Here is a 21961-nt window from a genome sequence, read left to right as displayed (position 1 = left end):
GGTTGTGCTAGAATAGTTTTGTATGATGGTGCCATTGGGGGAAACTGGGCAGTGGGTGTATCTATTTCTTATAACTACATGTGAAACTAATTTCAATTAAGTCAACTTTTAAGAAAATATTTATAAAAATTACATAAGCTTTCGATTAATTTGAAAACAGGTAATACTCAGAAGAAAACAAAACACATGGGACATTAACATTCTTACATGTAAAAATAAAAAAAGCTAACCAACTGATCTACTTCCTTCAATTGTATTTAGTATTACATGACACAAAGATAAGAATTTATTGGTTTTTATTAGCTTTTCCTCTCTTTTGTTAATGTGTTTGGAATTATGCTGTTCTATTTTCACCAAATGACACCAGTAGTCACAAAAATTAGTGTTCGGTCTCTGAAAATTTATTAAGGAAGAGAAAGCTATTCAAAGGTCGTTTGGTACAGCAGCGCTCTGCTTTTGTCTGCCTACGTTGTTTCAGAAAAAGCACTTAAGGTATTAATATTTTTTAGCAGTAGCAGAAAACTGGCTCTTGCAATGATCATTCTTGCAAAACCCAGAAGTAAGTCAAATAATCCCACTTAAAATTAGGGGCTGTTAATAAGAAGATAAGAATATTTGAAGATGTTAAATAGTGTTTTGTGATTGAGTTTGAAGGAGAACTATGACCTTTTATTTTAAGATGTTAAGTACTGTGTCTTAGTGGAACTAGAACTCTTTACATGCAGGTAATCATTTCATTTCAGTTTTCTGTGGAAACATACTTATTAGCATTTAAGCAAAAATTGGAACATTTTCCGTGTTAAGTTTAACGTATTTGAAGTATTATAGTTACAAGTTCTTACACATAATTTTTGCTTTTAGGACCTTGGTTTCCATTACCTAGAACAGACATACCACGTATTCTTTAACAGTTTTGTTAGTTTTTAATGTAGATTATTTTGACTTTGGACACAGTGAAGAGAAACTGTTTGACTTTGCCTCCTATTAATTGTATTTGTTTTAAGATGACATGGAAAATTGTCTACCAACAATTTAGTTTAAGAAAATCTTGGCTATTTTTAAACTTGTCTTTTAAAAGAATTTGATTTTTTAAATGAACTTGGAAACATATTTTTTGGAAAGTAACCCCAGATCTCTCTTTCTAATGAATAAATAATAGACTTCCTATGTCCCTCTAACCTGTTGTTAGTGCCAGAAACAGAGTGATCTTTCCAAAATCCTGTTTAAAATCTCTCAGTGAATTCTCATTGCTGTAGGAACCAACTCCAGACTCCCTAATGTGGCTGTGAAGAGTAGTTTATGAAGTAGCTGGTCTCTCTCCAGCCCCATTTTCCATGTATCTTCCCCTGCCTGCCCCCCCCCATCCCATTATCAAGATTATTAATCTCACCTCCAAACTTTTGATGCCCTCTTAGTGAAACATCTTCCCCTTTTCTTGACTCTTTATATTTGCCCTGACACCACCATCCTGTTGACCTGCATTGCCCCCACTCCTCTTCTTCAGGCATTATTTTTTTCTTTTTTAAGGCCGTGTTAAAGCATGTAATCTGGTCCATTTGTAGTTCTTCAGCAAATGAAATACATCTCTGTTTTCCTAGGCATTTAATGTGGTACTCAATACTAATGCAGTCTTTAGGTGGGCCTTTACTATAATACAGTTGTATTGTGTGGTCCTGTTTTCTTAATGAGGGAAGTAGGAAAGGGGAAGGAATTAAAGTTGAGAGAAACATCTGTAGCCCACTCAGTGCATCCCCCACTGCGCATGGCTCATAGGACCTCCGCAGTTTAGCAGTTTTTATAATGAACTAATAAAAGAAATTGATTATGAATAATTCAGGAGAAGGGAATCATGAGGAAAAGTTAAAAGAAAATCTATAAGAATAGGATTATTTCACTGGATAAGTGAAAGTAATTTTCTGTGTAAATATCTTTAAAAAACAATGACCACGTGCTTTTCATGCTTTCAATCAAATTTAGTACAAGAAAATGGAATTCTAATGTGGTGCCAGTCTGTGAAGAGTAGAAGGGTTTCCTGGCAGTATAAGTCTGTTGAAAACTAGAATGAGGAGAATATGAAAACTTAAAGGGTAGGAAGTTCTATCAGTCAATCAAATGCTACTTTTATAGTTTAGCACTAATTGCACAAACTTGTTATAAAACTGACGAAGAAGTAAAACATTACTCAGTATCTCACCATCCAGAAATGCACTCTGGAAATTTGAAAGAACAAGACAAGAGACCGTCTATCTGGAACTACTTAGGAACTGACCTTCAAGAAGATAGAAGGATGGACTGCATAAGCCTAACAATGATTTAACCAATTTAATATAACTTCAAGGAAACAGCTTACTGGACACGTTGGGCAAAGAATGATTATGATTAGATTTTTGGTAAACTGAGCTATGATTCTTAGCAACTGAATAACTTTTTTAGAATCGGATAATTTTTTTGTGAACAAAACTAAAATGAAAGGTGCCCAAGAAATTTAATTGGACTGCTGACCTAATTAAACATTGTTCTGTGTTCTCAATAGGTAGCTGAAAGAATTTATTAAAAACAAAAATCGAGTCTTTAAATCTTCACTTTAAACTGTAGGTCACTGCCGTTAAGTAATCACATATGTGTAATTTCTGTCTTAAAGCTGGACAATGCAGATGAGCAAGCTGCTCAGATCAGAAGGGAACTTGATGGTCGTTTGCAGCTAGCAGAGAAGATGGCAAAGGTAAATGGTTAACTTTGACACACTGTGCCACACTTCTTTGTATGTAGATTTCCGTGAGCTGAAAAAGTTTTGTATAGATAAATGCAGCATAATTTTTATCATTTTCTTCTCTGTGTGCATGTTTCTTAAGCCCAAATATCTGCATATTGTCTGAATGGGGCATATTATCTATTTTACAAATCCTTCCTTATACATAGGACATATTTAAGTTCAGTAACTTTTGTAGATTAAAGCCATGCCTGATTTTCTCAAATTGACAGATTTAAAAGAATTTTAATGTTGCACTAAACATAATATAATCAGGGAGTAAAATATTGTCCCTGTGAAATATGTGAAATCACATATTCTAAAGTATTCACAGTGATTGGCACATAGTGGAGTCAACTAATATTTGAATGGATGAAAGATATAGCTTGAAGTTTCTTGTAAAAAGTCTCTGATTGTGTATTTAATGTTTTATTTTGTGCAATCACTGTGTTTCTCTGTAATAGGAATAAATTTCTTTAAAAAAATTTTTTTTTAATGTTTATTTTTGAGAGAGAGAGAGACAGAATGCGAGTGGGTTAGGGATAGAGAGAGAGGGAGACACAGGAACCGAAACAGGCTCCAGGCTCTGAGCTGTCAACACAGAGCCTGACGCAGGGCTCGAACTCGTGAGCCACAAGATCATGACCTGAGCCGAAGTCGGCTGCTCAACTGCCTGAGCTGAAGTCAGCTGCTCAACTGCCTGAGCCACCCAGGCACCCCTGTAATGGAAATAAATTTCAAACAAAAACCTTGAATTTCTTTTTAAGACTTTAAAGATCATGGAACTTCATTATCTGCCTCATTCTTTAGTATAATTGATGCATTAATTTATTAGTGGTAAGGGAAAATTTAGTCTTTACCAATAGACTTGAGGCTATAGTGCTCTTGATCTGAGACTATGATTTTTTTTCCCTTTTTTTCTGCTAAGCAAAACTTTGAATATTTGGTGGTAGACTCTTCCTTTCCCTCCCTCCATCTTTCGGATGACTCCTCCCTATTGAGGGAATATTACTCATTTCTTTAAAATTTAAGTATAACGTGTACAGTATACAGATACTTAGTTGACAGCTCAGTGAATATGTGTGTATATATACACATATATATATATATACACTGTGCGACCACCTCCCAAATTAAGATAGTGAACTTTTCCAGCACTAGAGAAGACACATCCTGTGCTGATTTTAACAATTTAAATGCGTTTGTTTTTGCAAAGACAAATATATTTGTGAATAATGTATAAGTTTTAAGAACACTAATACTGTGTTTATCTAAAAGTCTGTTAAACTAAAAAGTAGGGAAGTTGTTGAGAAATCGGAGATAAATAGAAAAGTAGAGAAAATTGAGAGAAATTTGGGTAGCAGAGAGGAGAGTAAGTTGTGAGAACCAAATCGGAGATAGACGAGGAAGTATCTGCAGATGAATGAAAACATAGGATGGTGTGAGTTGGGAGCTAGAGAGTTCTATTCATCCAAAGGGCAGTGGTTATAGGGCAGCATGCCTTGTTACTATGGTCTGGATATCTGGAGAGGCACTGCATCATTCCAGAGATAAAAATGTCAGATTCATAGCATGGAAGTCAAGTTAGATTAAGGCGATTAGAAGCTTTAGAGAAGAAAATACTTTCCCCAAAACCCTCAGCTGAATTGGAAGCTGGCTGGAAAGACCTTTGCTTTTCTAGAAGACCCAAGGCTGGGAGAGAATCCAGAGAGATCTTCCAGACCCTGTGGGGAAGGACCCTGGAGCTGAGAGCTGCATTTGCAGATTGCCTAGGTGTATGTAGATTGTACCTGAGACTGCGCACATTGTCATGAGTTGGATTATGACAGGCCCTTCTGTAAGGGCCTGGCCAGAGATGTGATGCTTTAGAATAAAGTTTAAATGAATTTCTGGAGAGTAATGAAACAGGAGAGCCTTGGTGTTTTCTCAAGGCCAGGCCTGGGGAGGAGGATGTGGGTTTATAACCTCTGGACTTGAGAAGGGTCAGTGATGCACCTACAGAGAGTTCTCTTTGATGACACCCTGCTGATGCCATCACAACCATTGATACATTTTAAAAAGTGTGGAGAAGGGCCAGGCACTTGGGTGGCTCAGTTGGTTAAGCAAGCGTCCAATTCTTGATTACAGCTCAGGTCAAGATCTCATGGTTTCTGAGATCAGCCCCATGTCTGCTTGGGATTCTTTCTCACTCTCCTCCCCCCCCCCCCCCCGCCCCCCGCCCATCCCACACTCCCACTGTGCTCCCATCTCTCTCTCTCTTTAATAATCTCTCTCTCTCAAAATAAATAAACAAATAATAATAATAAATATATAAATAAATAATAAATAATAATCTCTCAAAATAAATAAACATTAAAAAATAAAGTGTGGAGAAGGATGTGAAGCCAGTGGGATTGGAAGGGGGAAAAATGCCACCAAAAATAAAATGCCTTTTGGTGAATATACTGACATAGCAGATAGAACATGTTTAATTGCTTTCTACTTTAATTGCACCAATTATAAGCCATCTTCATAAAATATTCATGGCGCTAATTATAATTACTGACTTTGTTGCATTGTCTGTCTATAATCTATGAACCCACAATGGCAGATGATACAATGAATCTGTTTTATAGACCAGGAGATTGAGATCTGGGGAAGATTATTGATCTCAAGATTACATAACGAATAATGTGCTGGAGGCTGGGCTCAAACCCTGGTCCTTTGACTCCAGAACCTGGTTTGCTCTCTTGGGTGCAACTGCCTGTTCAATCTGATAAATCCAGAAGTGTGGTCCATTAGCTAATCATTGGTAATCAGTAACCCCTCCTACCACACTTCACAATACGATATAATAACAAGGAAGCCCCAGGGCAGAAATCTGTTTGAAAGGATAGAAATACTGACCTTAATACTTTAGCCAAGGTCTAATTTGGAAGTAGTCGGAAAGGTGTGGACTGAGCCAGAAAAACCTGTAGGCAAATCCATGATTGCCATTTCCTATATATAGAACATTAGGCAAGTTTATTTAACTTTTTGGAGCCTGAATTTTTCCATCTGTAAATTCAGTGTTTATTGAACACCTGCTAAAATAGCTATGCAATGTTGTAGGTGCTTAGGATACATCCAGACAAATGTGTGGTTGTCTTGGGATAAAACCAGACAAAAATATATCTGCTATGCCCTAACAGAGCTTGCATTTGAGAGAGCCCCACAATAAGCAATATATGTTCTATATAACTGAATTATGGAGGGTGATCATTTACTGTTTAGAAAATAAAGACAAGGTAGAGTCAGGAGTTTGGAAGGGAGGGAGGGTGCTTAAAATCTCCTGTTAAGTGGTCAGGTTAGGCCAGTTCTTGGCAGTGGTGTCTTTTCGGTTACACCAAAAAACTTGGAATCATCTCTGACTCCCTTCTTTTTCTCGTGCTTCATGGCAAATTTATTAGAAAACCCATTTGCATCTGTCTTCAAAGTATTTCTAGAATCTGACAGCTGTCTCCATCTTCCACCTACTACTCAGGTCCAGGCTTCATCTAGTGAAGGTTAGGAGCACTTAAAAAGTGACTAAATTTGAACACTGAGAATTTTTTTATGGAGCAAACATTTTCACATATATCATGTGTTAGGGCTGCTAATGAGCGAGTAAATTAGGACTTTTAAACCATGGTTTATAAGAGCAACTCACAGTTAAACTAGAGAATAACCCATTTCTGATTCTTTTCTAATTTAACAGATCAAATTTAACATATAGAGTTGCCTGAAGTACCCTTGATTTTGTTTCCAAGAAAGAGGCAACATAAGCAGGCTAAATAAAGTTGATGAAATACTATTAATAAGCCTCTGAGCTTTAAAGCAGGATTGTCTATCTTTTCCCCCAGAGAGGAAAAAAAAATTGAGTATAGTCTATTTCTTGAAAAGTTGGAAAATGCTGATAAAACAGTCACTTTTGGTGATTCCTGCCAGTCTCCTCCTTAAAAAATGATAGTGAGTGAAGTGTTGTTTTTAACTAATGCTAAATAGGAGTAGGATCTTTTATATGGTGATGGTAAGTTTTCCATCAAATAACACCTTAAAAATTTGACGAAAGAAAATTGGTGCATCCAGGCTTTCAAAGAAGGTATTTCTTTTTGCTTTGCTAAAACAAAAATTTTAAAAAGGCAAAAATCATGACTCCTACACATATACAGCGAACACACAATAAAGGTTTCATTGAGAGCATAATGAACAAGCCAACTAGTTATAGATGAAGTAACCTCAAGAACATACTAGAACTAGGTGGTTTTAGCCAAGGTTAAAATAAGATTCATGGATTAAATCTGAAAGTGGTTAATTTCCAACAAAGTTGTAAAGTATAACCATTGGATTCTCTTATTCACCACACACACACTATTTGTATCTTTTTCAGACAAAATTCTGTAAGGTTAACATGTAATTTCACTTTTTAAATTTTTTTTTTAATGTTCATTTTTGAGAGAATGTGAGTGGGGGAGGGTCAGAGAGAGAGGGAAACAGAATCCAGAGCAGGCTCCAGGCTCTGAGCTCTCAGCACAGAGCCTGCTGTGGGGCTTGAACTCACAAATTGAGAGATCATGACCTGAGCCAAAGTTGGATGCTTAACTGACTGAGCCACCCAGGCGCCCCTGAGACTTTTCATCAATAAACAGTAAATTGAACTTAGTATATTTCCTCAGATGACCCTTGGATGTCCTTTATCCATACAGGACATTGAAAGGACCTTCCCCCCTCACCCTTTTTGCCTTATTGCTAAGTTTTGGAGACTTTTCATAACAACTTTTAAAGTCAGTGCACCAATCTATAAATCTATTTTTATGGCTTATTTTGCTTGTAGTTTTGTTTTTCCTTTACATACATTGAGAAATCATTCCAAAACTTTTCTTTTTCACCAAAGGAAACCAAGGTATTCTGTACCTGACTAGCTATGTGTTTTTCCTGGGATTGCAAACTGACTGTTTTTGGGGTGTCACTTGAAACTATAAAGGAATGTTGAAAGGGTATTTAAGAATCTTACAAACGTTACTTCTGAATGTGGATATTTAATTACTGTGTGATAATAAATATTCAATTTTAATATTGATTATATGTAAATTATGTTAAAAGAAATACGTGAAGGTTGTACTGGGGGGGAAAGAAAAACAGGTGGCCTGGGACTCTGGGACTGATTTGTAAAGTGGTGCCAGGTGTTTCTTTCCAGCCCATGAACAAACGAGGGCACGTGAGTCACAGGTTAGGTGCTGGTTGATGGGAGCATTCTGGATGTGTTCTAGTTATCTCAGAGATGAGGGTTCCTTGGGTTAGGCTTTGAGTGATGCCAAGGGAAACTGTAAGGAAGACACTGCTTTTCTAGGGCATTAGGCAGCTGTTTGGAAGGTGGCTGCTTTAGGCTTTCATTCCCAGCCAGTTTTGTGCTAAGTAGGTGGATATGGTATGTCATACTTGATACCATTATAAACTCTCTACCTCTAAGGAAAGAGCTAATGCCAATTGTCAAGGGTTAAGGAAGAGCCAGTAGCGGGAGGAAGTCTCATTTTGCTGTTTGTAGTAATATGAATGGCTATAATCTTCTCTAAGGGCAATTTGGCAATGTCTGTCAATATTTTTTGGAATACCGATACTTGGAATGTCCTTTTCATCGAGTGAAAGAAACCGAAATCTGATGGCAGAGATAGAAGGATCAAATGTCAGTGCTCATGTGACCAAAAAGAAAATGACTCTTCTAAGTTGATATTATTCTTTTATATGTAGATGTGAAAATTCTAGAAATATCATATTGCTATTTCACATGATTTTTTAATTTGAATGCTTATTTTATAAAAAGGATATCTTCTCAATAATACACATCTGTGGTAAGGGAGAGATTTAAAATGTTTGTTTCCCAACAGGCAAGGCATCCTGTACTGAACATTTTTCTTACCGACCAATTACCCCAAGCATTTCAAAGTTACCAGTGGCTAATTAAGATCGATACACACACTAAAGTTTCTTTCATGTAGGTTTCCAGTTTTTACTTAAGCAAAACCTTATCAAAAATAAAGTTAATGTGAAAATGTAACTCATCTTGTACCATAATGATTCTGAGTGAGGGATATAAGTAGGGTACTCTTATACATAATCAAAATTGCCAAAGCCTCATGATTTTAAAGCCTGAAGACTCAAGTATTGGGTAGCTGCATTTATACTGAGTATCATAATTTCTGAGAGTCAAATATATACATCATGTGATCTTTTATGCTAAAAATGAAATATGTCTTTTGTAACGTTATTTTAAAATTATTTTCAAGGAAAGAAACTTCCCCAAATTCATAGCAAAAGAAATGGAGAATATGTATATAGAAGAGTTGCGATCTTCAGTGAATTTGCTAATGGCCAATTTGGAGAGTCTTCCAGTTTCAAAAGGTGGTCCGGAATTTAAACTACAAAAACTAAAACGTTCACAGAATTCTGCCTTTTTGGACATTGGAGATGAGAATGAGATTCAGCTGTCAAAATCTGACGTAGTGCTGTCATTCACCTTGGAGGTAAGTGTCTTTATCCCATACTCACCTCTGACAGCCTGAATGAGGCTGCAAAATAATTTCTGCTGACCTTCGTGGTAACTCTTTGAATTTAAAGCAGTGTAATATATTTTGAAGAAGTTACATTATTCTTCATTTGCTAGACAATCAGGTTGTGAATGCAAATTAATGCAAATTGCTCTTTAAACCTAACAGCAGTTTTAGGATTAAATAGTAAAATGAGTTTTGAGGGAAGTCATCTTGTGCCAACTAGGCTGGTGTACGTTTATTGATAAAGTTAAACACCAAAGTACTCTTTAAAACACATGATTTAAATCTCTAATTTGGGAATTGCTTTCAGGCTTTGGTTTAGCTTTGTTTTTCATCTACCTCACTTGTGTTTTTCTAGCCTCAACTCACACCATCTAGCTTTGAAACACAATATTGGGTGAATATAGATGATAAGTAGTTCTTCCTTTCCAGGATGTCCATTTTTGTTATAGATAATATTTTAAGGACGAGGAACAGATGTGACACATTTAAAATTGTCCTCCTGGAGGCGCATCTGAGTGGCTCAGTTTCAGTGTCTGACTCTTGATTTTGGCTCAGGTCATGATCTCATTTGAGCCCTGTGATGGGCTCTGTGCTGATAGTGCCGAACCTGCTTGGGATTCTCTCCTTCGCTCTCTGCCCCTTCCCTGCTCATGCGTGTTCTCTCTCCCCCCTTCTCCCTTCTCAAAAATAAATAAATTGTAAAAAGGTAAAAAATATTGTGTTTCCTGAGACCTCAGAGTTTCATCATTTTTATATAATTCACTGGAAACCAGATATTGATACGGACTCTTATTGCCACAACCACTTGATGTTTTTCGTGATTACATTTTTTCATTGCTAATCTGTGTATTTGAGCTAATCCATGTAATATTTTTATGTATTTATACAAAAAAACAGACACACAATATCAAGGTTAAATTTATAGCTCTCTCAAAAATTAAAACTTCTAACTCCTTCCTTGCATTGTTAAATTGTCACTTTGCTGGTACCCAGTACTGCTATTTGAGTTTGTGAATTGACAGAGAAAAGTACATGGAGTCTTAGGAGGTACCGTTTTAAATTTCCCTGTTGATAATTCTTACTCTTGGCTCGCTTAGGTTGTGGCAGAAAAATGTGTGCTTTTTGTTCTTTCCTCCACCTGTTCAACTCTAAGGTAAATTCAGGCTTCAGGATAAGCCAACTGCCTCTCTCTTTCTTGACTTCCAGGCTAATGATTTCTGTGTAGGTTAACAGATTAAATGTACTGTCAGAGTAGAGATAGGTTTTCTTCTGACTCAAGCCTCAGTTCTGGGGTTCCCTAATGATTGTGCCATTATTGCCTTTCTTCTCAGTCTCTTGTCATTACTGGGTTTCTTCTCAATCTCTCCAATATCTTAAAGAGATATTTAAAAGTAGGGGCGCCTGGGTGGCGCAGTCGGTTAAGCGTCCGACTTCAGCCAGGTCACGATCTCGCGGTCCGTGAGTTCGAGCCCCGCGTCGGGCTCTGGGCTGATGGCTCAGAGCCTGGAGCCTGTTTCCGATTCTGTGTCTCCCTCTCTCTCTGCCCCTCCCCCGTTCATGCTCCGTCTCTCTCTGTCCCAAAAATAAATAAACGTTGAAAAAAAAAAAAATTAAAAAAATAAATAAATAAATAAATAAAAGGAAAATACACAGTATTTTACATGTCGAATTTCCTTAGCATACCTGTCTCAGTTTTCCTATTGACCAAGATATAAAGTGCCCAGTTTTTTTTAAGGCTTTGTATGAAACAAAATGAGTTTATTATAATTTGTAAAGCAGCTTATTTTTGTCACGTATAAATCTGCCATTATATAAACACGCAGAACTGGAAACAGTTCAGAACGTCATCTCTTTTCTCTATTCTTTAAAAAACTGTAAACAATACTAAATAATTGGCTCTTACGGACTTATTTCCCTACTTAAAAACAAAATTATGTTCGCGAGTTAGTGTCTGTGTGAAACCATGCGATGTTCTATGCTTCATCACCAGTGTCTTAAACAGGGCTGAGCCTGTAGCAATAAAATGGCATTGGGGGAGAATAGGAGTTAAAACTTCATTTTGTGTGGTCTGAGAAACTTGTATATTTATAAAATTATTTTGATGTTCTTTATTGCTATGTGTATAAAGGCAGATATTTTCCTTCCTTAGCATAATACAGATCTTTTCTATGATGCCCCCAGTATTATAAATAGGAGATGTGTGTTCAACAACAAAATGAAATCACATTCAGTGCAAACTACATACACAGTATGTATCTGTAGACCCCTTAGAGAATAGACAGGTCCCCCTCTGTCCCCAGGGCCTCTGACCTCAGCCTAGCTAAACTCCATAATTATCCCTGGCCCATTATCCAAGCCTTGCTTCTCAGCCTAAGAAAATTCTGAAAGGCAAGTAGTTAATCCACTTTAAGGGTCTCACATTTCATCAGTCAAGCTTAGAATTGGTCTAGTGAGAAAGGTTTTTTTCTAGGAACTGAAGTCTGGGTCTAAGGGATAAGTGCAAATTTGAAAAACTCATATTTTATCACCCTCTTTAAAATTGCTGCTGACTGCTCTGTTCTCTCACCCCACCCTATTATGTTTTCAAGCTGAATTTTTGCCACAGCTCTTAACCACCTACTATATAATTCAGTTATTATGTTTATTATTCATCTGATTTATTCTACTACAATGTAAGCTATGGGAAGTTGAGGTCTTTTGTTTACTGAGGTATCACATGAGCCTAAAACACTGCCTGCTACACAACTAGCTTGATAAATACTGATTGAGTTGGGGACTTTGGTGGTTCAAAAAGCAGCAGTTGGCCACACATGATTACTTTCAGGTCTCTCCATTCATGAAGCCTTCAGTTCAGAGAGAATAGTAAAGCAAGAGACCAGCTAAGCCACAAAACTGTAAGCCGTACAGTGGGATTTTAAAATTAAATATTCAAGTCAGGGGAGGACACCAGATGTTCATCTATGAAGTTGAGTCTGCATGTCGTAAGAGAAGAGGAATGGTTTTCGCTGGCACGAGAACAGTTGGTTTTCACTGGTTTTAGGCTTGCAGACCCTGTGACTTCTTTCTCTGGTATATGTGGTCCCCATATACTGCTCAGCTTTGTTTTCTCAAACCTGCCCACACCCTGATGCCACAGAACTCTGGACAATTCAGAAGCATGTTACCAAGCTTTATATTTTGTACGTGCCTCCCTTCTTTTTGCTTCTAGAATAACTATATATTTTATCTTTATCATATCAGTCACAGAGATTGGGGAAGAGAAGATGAAATTTAGACTAGTTTTATTTTCTGTAGTTGCATTGTCAAGTCTTGCAGGGAAATGGTAGAAACCGTTACCTAAAATTAGGTTAGTTGATGGTTCATGGGATTCTGGGCTGTCTTTATCGTTAATGATTAAGACTAGCTGCATTTTTTTTTCTCCTTTTGGAAACCAGATCTGCAGAATTGTGGTGTTTTGTGTATATATATGGATTCCAAACAGAAGTTCCTTCTTTTGAGAGTGGCGATTCTGCAGAATAAAACCTTCCCGGCACAGATGGGAGTATTGTTTTGCAGAGCAGAAAACAGTTTCCTGAGTTGTATGCTTTAGGAGGTCCTGTTTACAGTAGCTTGTAGTAGAGGTGACAGAAATAGTGTTAAGCATATGCTTCCTTTCTTCTTTTTTGAACTTTGACTATTAAACACACTGTAGAAAGAGATGCAGGGCAAATAAACCTATTCCCAAATAGGAACTAAAACATTTCTAGATTTATCATGTGTACATGATTCTGTTGCTTCCTATATTTTAAGTGATCTTCCAAAAAATTTTATTTAGAAGTCATTGGGGTCAGGGCACCTGGGTGGCTCAGTCGTTTAAGTGTTTTAGCTCAGATCATGATCTCACAGTGAGTGAGTATGAGCCCCTCCATCAGGCTCTATTCTGACAGTGAGGAGCCTGCTTGGAATTCTCTCTTTCCCTCTGTCTCTGCTCTCTTCTGCTCGAGCTCCCTCTCAAATAAACTTAAAAAAAGAAAAAAAAAAGTTTACAAATGACCAAAAAAAGAAGTCAATTAGGGTCATGGTAGTAAGTCCATGTGGAGTTGGCTTTTGATCGATAGAGTTACAGATCTCATTTGTTTTAGTTTCTGCTTAGTTCTAACGAGTTTCAAAATGATTAACAATGAAGCTGATTTATTAAGAATATATACCTTCTTTTGCTTACTTTCCATCAATAAGATGAAGTGCTTTACTTCAACTTCCTTGAATGTATTAGGGAAGCTGTGAAAGATAATTCTGTTATTAGTTCTTAGTCTGTTTTCAGTTAAGTCCTTATTTTTATTCGTGACTTGGTATGCATTTCATTGCAATAAAATGACAAAAGTCTTGATTGAGGAGGAAAATGGTCCAGAGTTTGACCTTTTTTAGTGATTAGTTTCCTATTTTTTTGTGAAAAACAAATTTGGCATTTGTATTTATGAACATAATCCTTCTGTTGTGCTGGAGAGTGAAAGGAAAAATAGTTTTTTTAAGATGGCTTCTTTGAGACCTTTTGCCTCCAGATTCATATCACAATTCGTGAAAGGGGTAATGATTTAATAATGCATTAAGTGATCAATATATGATTTTTTAGTGGATATTTTGGTAGCTACTTGGCATGAATGCTGTTTATCTTGTTTGTACAAATACAACACGAGATCAGTAAAGACATGAATGTATGTTATGAAAATGCCATTGAATATATTTTATGCAATTTGAGAACTGAGGAAACTTTTGGGTTGCAAGTTTTGGTTGAAAAAGCTATAGCATGTAATATTCAATAATCATATTTTATGTGTATACCCAGTGAAAACATTAGGTTACAGTGTTTTAAAATCAGTAGCCTTTTATATGAGTATAAAAGGCTCACTTGAAAAAAAATTGTTTCCTTTTTTTCCAGGACTTATAGATGCATAAAATAATATCACCTTCTACCCTTTTCCAGTAAACTGCCTTAAATTAGCACATACTTTTAGTGGATGAAGAAGTCCTTTTTTTTCCTTGTGAAGTTAGTAGAAAGATGTTCATTGGCAAGTTAAATTTTCCATATTTCATAATACATACATCTGCTATAATGCGTATTCTTCTATAAATAGTAGTAGTCATCTAAAATAAGTGAATATAGAAAATTCTGATGTCATATATTCATAACAGTGAATTGGTATTATGTGTACCACTCATAAATCGTATTCCACTTTATGTGGAACTCAACCTGTACATGTTTTAGCACATTCACTGAGATTTCATTGGTCATTCTGTTTTACCTGATGCAGACTTGCCATCGTTTTTTAAGCATCTGAGTGTATACCTCACTTATTAATTCAGTAGGGCTTATATTTAGAGATTTTAACCTTACTGTAATAGCTGGAAGGAGAGATTTCTTCAATATCCAATATTTCTTCAATTTCTTCAAAATTTATTCAATTTCTTCAATATTCTTCAACTCCAATATTGAAGAAATCTTGAACATTCTTCAGAATATTGAACATTCAGAAATATTGAACATTCTTCAGAATGTTATTTACTTTACCTTTCATGAATACAGGTGGATTCTAAGGAAGAAAAAATACCATTGGTGTTACCAGATAATTTATTCAATTGGTCATTCTAATTGTAGTCAATGCTGCTATCTCTGTATATTGCTAAAGGCTGCCAACTTGATGTATCATTTAAATTTTTTTTATCTTTAGATTGTCATCATGGAAGTTCAAGGTCTGAAGTCTGTTGCTCCCAATCGAATTGTTTATTGTACAATGGAAGTGGAAGGAGGAGAAAAACTGCAGACAGACCAAGCTGAAGCCTCAAGGCCACAGTAAGGCACTTAAAAAAAAAAAATTCTCCCCTTCCAAAGAAACCCGGTTTGTTTATTTGCAGCATTGTGTGGTTTTATACTCTGAAACTGTTATTTGGCCAGGCTTGTCTGAACTGTGCTAGAATTATTGTATGCCTTTCTAGATAAGGATGCCGTAAATAGAACTGTAGCAGAATCCCTGTGTAGTACGAACAGAAAATCTAACATGCAAATGAGAAGCTAATTATTAGGCAATTAAATGTTGGTAAGTCATTTAAAAGGAAAACATGCATTATATGTTATTTAGAAGGTAGTGCTTGATCCTATTTCAATTTCTAGAATTGTAACTTAATAGCTTTTCCATTTCTATATATTATAACACTTATGTTGAGGTAGCTACAATTTGGCACAATGTCTTAGAAGCCTACAAAGCCTAAGTAGGGAATAGGCTTGAGGTAGAGAAGCAGTTAATGACAACCATACAGTAATCAGAGAAGCTAAAGCTGTTTTCTGCTGGCAGTTTTATGTTTCAGATTGTGGAAATGAGTTTAATTAAGTTTGGAAGATGTTCTTTTTAACTGACTGAAACTTGGGAAACATCACAGTCTCTGGTAGAAATAACCAGGCTAGTCTGAGGAATTTGAGTGAAAATTGCCTGGCTTTCATTTGTACACTGCCTATAGAAAAGAATTTTTTTTTTTTCCTTCCTCAGGGTTTAGGATTTTTGTCTTATCACAGCATGATGATGGGACTAATCATACAGGAGACATCGGTTCAGATCTTGGCTAGGCACTGGTTACATAGTGGTAAATAAAACCTTTCGTTCTCTGTAGGGCAGGCACAGTTTAAGGTAGAGACACAAGTTGACATGTAACAGGACAGATGTGCACAGAGTATTATGAGATGGAGGAAGAAGCAAGTTGCAGCTTCTCACCCTGCCTTACAAAAAGCCATACAGGTCTGCCCCTAGCCTGCCCCTCATTACCTCTGGGACCTCACCTTGACCCTCCGTTTCCCTGGTCAATTACTGGACTTCATGCAGTTCCTTCAACATCTCAGCCTGTTACCATTGCACTTGCCTTTTCCCTCTGCCTGCCTGCTTTCTTACCTTTGTACGGCTGGGTCCTTGATACTAAGAATCTTAACACAAACTTCACTTGCTGGGAAGATCTTTTAGATAACCCAATATGGAGCAGATACCTTCTGGCTCATTTTAATTTTTAGACCAATGTGTTTCTCATCTGTTCATTTGGTATTGTTTTCCCTTGAGAAAGGGGAAGATATCTTGTCCTATTTGATCTTCTAGTACCTGGTAGATTGTCAGAACTTACTAGTTCAGTTGTTTGCACTTATTTTTATGACTTAGTCACAGCAAATATTTAAGGTCGTAGTATTTACTCTTGCACGCAAGTAGAGTTGAGTTACATTGAGTTGTGACAATGAGGTAAAAATAATGAGGGTAAACAACTCTTTTAACAGATTTTCTAAACCTAAAAGAAGGCTGTGGAGATAGAAGGAAGTCGATTGGGGCCAGTTTTGGCCAGGCATATGGAGTCAAGGGAGAAGTTTGTTTTCTGTTTTCAAGGACAGCTATATTAGTATATGTTAGTATATTCACGGAATTATGCAACCATCAGCAATTTTGAACATACTCATCACGTCAAAAAGAAACCCTATACCCTTTTCCTAACAAACTTAGATTACCCCGTCCTGAGCAACTAAGTGACTTTCTTTCTCTCTATATTTGCCAATTCCAGGCATTTTATATAAATAGGATCATATAATAGGTGCTCTTTTGTGACTGGCTTCTTTCCCTTAACATCATGTTTTCAAGGTTCTTTCATCTTGCAGGGTGTGTCAGAACTTCATTCCTTTTTATGGCTAAATAATAGTCTAAAGTAAACACATTTTGTTTCATCTAGATTTTTGACGCTAGGGTTGTTTCCACCTTTTGGCAACTATGAATAATGCTATAACTAAAGTTATACAAATATCTGTTTGAGTTCCTGTTTTCAAATGTTTTAGGTGTATTCATAGGAGTGGAATTGCTGGATTATAGAGTAATTGTGTGTTTAGATTTCTGAGGGTCCACTAAACTTCTTCCCACAGTGATTGCACCATTTTATTTTCCCACCAGCAATGTATATGCATTTCAGTTGCTTCACATTCTCACCAGTATTTATCATTTGTCACATACACACACAGTCCTTCTAGTGGGGGTAAAGTGGTATCTCATGTTGCTTTCATTTACCCTTCCCTCCTAATGAGTTGTGAGCATATTTTCATTTGTTGATTAGCTGTTTGTAGATTTTCTTTAGAGGAAAGTCTATTCAAGTCTTTTGCTCCTTTTTTAACTGGGCTGTTTATCTTTTCAGTTGTAAGAGCTACCGGTATATTCTAAATGTTAAATCCTTATATATATGATTGCAAATGTTTTCTCCCATTATGTGGATTTATATTTTTATTTCCTTGATATTGTCTTTTGCTATCATTCAGCTTATTTTGTTATTGATGCTTGTTTGTGCTTTTGGTGTCATACCCAAGAATCTGGTGTCCAGTCAAAGTCAGAGACTTATACCCTTGTTTTCTCCTGAGACTTTCATAGTTTTTCCTTTGACATTTAGGTCATTGATGTATTTTCAGTTGAGTTTTGTTCACAATATGATATAAGGGTTCAACTTGTTTCATTTGACAATTCAGTTGTCCAATTCTTCAGCTGAAGAAACTATTCTTATTACGTGTTCTTGGTACCTTTTTGAAAATCACTTTACCGTAGATAGATACATGGGTTTATTCCTGGAATCTCAGTTGTATTTCATTGATGTACTTAATGCTAGTACCACATTATTTTGATTACCATTGCCTTGTATGAAGTGGGTTTTTGTTTTGTTTTGCCTTGTATGATGTTTTAAGCATCCAGTAATGTTCTTTTTTGAGATTATTTTGTCTATTCTGTATTTCCATATGACCTTTAGGATGAATTTGTCATTTTCTGCAAAGATTTTGCAGGTATCTCTAGCTGAGATTCTGACAGAGATTGTGTAGAATCTGGTCCATTTGGAGAGTATTGCAATCTTAACAGTGTTGAGTCTTCCTGTTCATTAACATGGAATGTCTTTCTAGTTATTTAGATATTTTGTTTCTTTTAACAATAGTTTATAGTTTCCAAAGTTTAAGTTTTACACTTCTTTGGTTTAATTTATTATTTTTGACCCTATTATAAAGGAAATTGTTTTTGGATTATTTAAGTATATAAAGACAATTGATTTTTTTTTAGATGTTGATCTTCTATGCTGCACCCTTGCTGTACTTTATTCTAATGGTTTTTTGTTGGGTTTATTAGATTTTTCTTTATATAAAATCATGTCATGGGGTGCCTGGGTGGCTCAGTCGGTTAAGCGTCCGACTTCGTCTCAGGTCATGATCTCGCGGTTCATGAGTTCAAGCCCCGCGTCAGGCTCTGTGCTGATGGCTCAGAGCCTGGAGCCTGTTTCAGATCCTGTGTCTCCCTCTCTCTCTGACCCTCCCCCGTTCATGCTGTGTCTCTCTCTGTCTCAAAAATAAATAAACGTTAAAAAAAAATTTTTTTAAATCATGTCATTTGCAAATAGTGATAATTGTATTTCTACCTGATCTGGATGCTATTTATTTACCTAATTACCCTCTCTCCTTCAGTGCAGTGTTGGATAGAATTGTCAGGAGTACAACTCCTTGCATTCTTTCTGATTTTAGTAGGAAAGCCTCTATCTTTCACCAAGTACAATGCTAGCTCTGGGGTTTTTGTAGATGCCTATTAACCAATTTGTGGAAGTTCCTTTCTATTTATAGCTTGTTAAGTGTTTTCATCGTTAAAAGGTGTTGGGTTTTGTCAAACAATTTCTCTGCATCTGTTGAGATGATCATAAGGGATTTTTGCTTTTTATCCTGTTGTTATGGTGTATTACATTCTTTAATTTTCAGGTGTCAAACCAGCCTTGCATTCCTGGCATAATTTGCACTTGCTCATGATGTATAATTCTTTTTATTTGTTACTGCATTCACTTCTCCGGTGTTGTGTCAAGGATTTTTGCATCTATGTAAGAAAGAGTGGTCTACTAATATCCTTTTTTGTGTATTCTTTATCTGATTTTATATTGGCCTCATAGAATGAGTTTGCAGGTGGTCTCTGGTTTCATTTCTTTGTTTTTATTTTTGTTGAATTTTTTTGGAAAGGTATGAAGAATTGGTATTCTTTAAGTGTTTGGTAGGATTTACAAGTGAAGCTGTCTGGGGCTGGGCTGTTCTTTATGGATAATTCTCTACTAATTCAGTCTTTTTATTTGTTATAGATCCATTCAGATCCTCTGTTCCTTGTCACTTTTGGTATTTGGGATCTTTCCAGTAATTTGGCCATTTCATTCAAGTTATCTAATTTACTGGCATACAGTTAATTTATATTTTTCCATAAAGTATCATGTTTATAATGTTATATAATGTTTTTTTATTTCCATAAAGTATTCCCTCTTTCATTTCTGATTCTAGTAATTGGAATCTCCTATCTTTTTCTTACTCCATCTAGCTAAAAATTTATGTTTTCTGATGTTTAAAAACCCACCTTTTGCTTTACTGATACTTTTTTTTTTTGCATTAATTTCTATTATAATCTTCATTATTCCCTTCTTTTTCTTTTAGGTTTAGTTGGCTCTTTTTATAGTGTCTTAAAGTGGAAAGTTAGGTTTTTGAGGTCTTTCTTGATTTAGGCATTTAGAGCTATAAATTTCCTTCTGTGCACTGCTTTATCAGCATGCCGTAAATGTCCATATGTTTTCTTCATTTTCATTCATCAAGGAGCCTTGAGCCAGGGACATGTGTTATTTGTATGATAAATTGTGGAAGTAGTTTCTTAGCTGCAAGAAGATACAAGCCTCAGATGCTGTCCTGCCCCCCCCACCCACCAGCGACTGAGGGAACTGAAGTCACTCTCAACCCATTGGAAACACAACAGTATGTCACCACTCACTGGTTGGAAGCTCTTTCATGTCAGCTATTTTAGTTTATTTAATCTGTGTGTCTTAGTTCAGGCTACTGTAGCAGAAATGCCGTATACTGGGTGGCTTAAACACCAGACATTATTTGTCACAGTTTTGGATGCTGGAAGTGTAAGATCAAGGTGCTGGCATGGTCATGGTTCTTAGTGAGGGCCCTCTTTCTGGGTAACGGAAGGCCACTTTCTTGCCAGATCATCACAGAGTAGACAGTGAGCTCTTTGATCTCTTTATCCTCTTAGAGGGGCACCATTTCCGTCACGGGGGTCCCTCATGACCTCCTCCAAATCCAGTTATCTCCCAAGGGCCCCACCTTAAGACACTGTCACATTAGGGATTAGAGCTTAAACATATGAACTTTGGGTGTGCACATTCAATCCTTCACATTTCACCTACGGCCTCTCAAAATTCATATCTTCACCTGCAAAATACATTAATTCCATCCTGACAGCCCCAAAGGATTTAACTAATTCCAGCATCAGTCCTGAAGTATAAAGTCCAAAGTCTCATCTAAATATCATCTAAATCAGATATGAGTGAAACTCAAATTATGATTCATTCTGAGACAAAATTCCTCCAGCTGTGAACCTGTGAAACATTCAAGTAAGTCATATGCTTCCAAAGAACAGTGGTGGGAGAGGCACAGAATCTATCTTCCCGTTCAAAAACGGGGAAATCAGGAATAGAGGGGTGAGTACAAGCCCCAAGTAAATCTAAAAGCTAGCAAAACAAACTCCTTTAGACCTTAAGGCTCAAGAATACTCTTCTTTCGTTCTATGCTTTGCCTTGTAGAACCACTTAGGCAGTGCTCACGCCTGTGTGATGGGTATTTTGCCCCTGCAGCTTCTGGTGCCTGCCATCTGGCCTATTGAAACCAAAGTGATGGCCCCATCCACAAGGTCCTGCTGGGAAGAGGTCTTACCCTTTGAAACCAAGGGTGGGGATAGCCCTTTGTGTGCCCCCCCCCCACCCCGACCTGTGCTGCCCCACAGGCTTGTTGCACTCAAGGCCTGTGCTGGGATTGGCAGCCCTAATAATCTCTGAGTACTTCTGGAGTCATTCCTCCCTTGCTTTGAAGACTAGAATGTGTTCATAGATGAATCTATGGCCATCTGTGTAGGGGCTGAGGAGTTCAACGCCTTCCTTCATTTCTTTCCATCTCCTTTAGTTTAGTGGTGTTCCTGCTGGGATGGTTGACGAGGTTCAGGGTTCATACCTATACTTACCTCCTTATCAAATGGTTAGTCTACCACACCTTTAGTGTTCTCTTCTGTACCTGCTTTTAATTTTTATTTATGAACAGATTGAGAATCTTTAAACTCTTTATGATCTGGTACCTTTTTGCAGAATAATTCTGTCTTTAATCCATTGATCACTGTTGCTTTTTACTGCAAGCGGTCAGGAGGAACCAAGCTGCTCATCAGCGCTCGGCTTAGACATTTCCCCAGGTAAACCTCCAGGTTCACTGCATGGAAGGTTCTGCATTTCACAAAAGACTAGAACATGAACACACTTCAGCCAGGTTTATGCCTCTGGTAATGAAGATCGTCTTTCTTGTGGTTTCCAATAACCTGTTCCTCATTTCCACTGAGACCTCATCAAAATTGCTTTTACCATCCATATTTTCTGCCAACATTCTGTTTGTTATATATTCTACAAGAAGACAGAAGCTTCCTCTGTAGTTCTCATTGCTTTGAGTCTTCACCAGAACTTCCTTTAGAGTCCCTTCATTGTAATACTGGCTTCTTCCAGCATGCACCTCAGAATTCTTCCAGCCTTGATCCAGTTCCAAAGCTGCTTCCATATATTTAAGTATTTGTTTGTTACAGCAGCA

General features: G+C 36.8%; 1 protein-coding gene across 21 annotated transcripts in view; it reads left to right on the top strand.

Moving 5' to 3' along the window:
* CADPS2 (calcium dependent secretion activator 2) overlaps positions 1-21961 on the top strand; it is a 547933-nt gene that overhangs the window by 216592 nt on the left and 309380 nt on the right. For all 21 annotated transcript variants that reach the window (XM_045495470.1, XM_045495468.1, XM_045495459.1 and 18 more), the window contains 3 exons: positions 2642-2722; positions 9031-9267; positions 15003-15124. In XM_045495470.1, coding sequence (XP_045351426.1) covers positions 2642-2722; positions 9031-9267; positions 15003-15124 — 440 coding nt within the window. The remainder of the gene's footprint in view (positions 1-2641; positions 2723-9030; positions 9268-15002; positions 15125-21961) is intronic.

This window comes from Leopardus geoffroyi, chromosome A2 (assembly GCF_018350155.1).
Source record: "Leopardus geoffroyi isolate Oge1 chromosome A2, O.geoffroyi_Oge1_pat1.0, whole genome shotgun sequence".
In the NCBI taxonomy this organism is placed as follows: domain Eukaryota; kingdom Metazoa; phylum Chordata; class Mammalia; order Carnivora; family Felidae; genus Leopardus; species Leopardus geoffroyi.
Note: the sequence above shows the minus strand (reverse complement) of the source record. Positions and strands in the feature narration are given on the sequence as shown.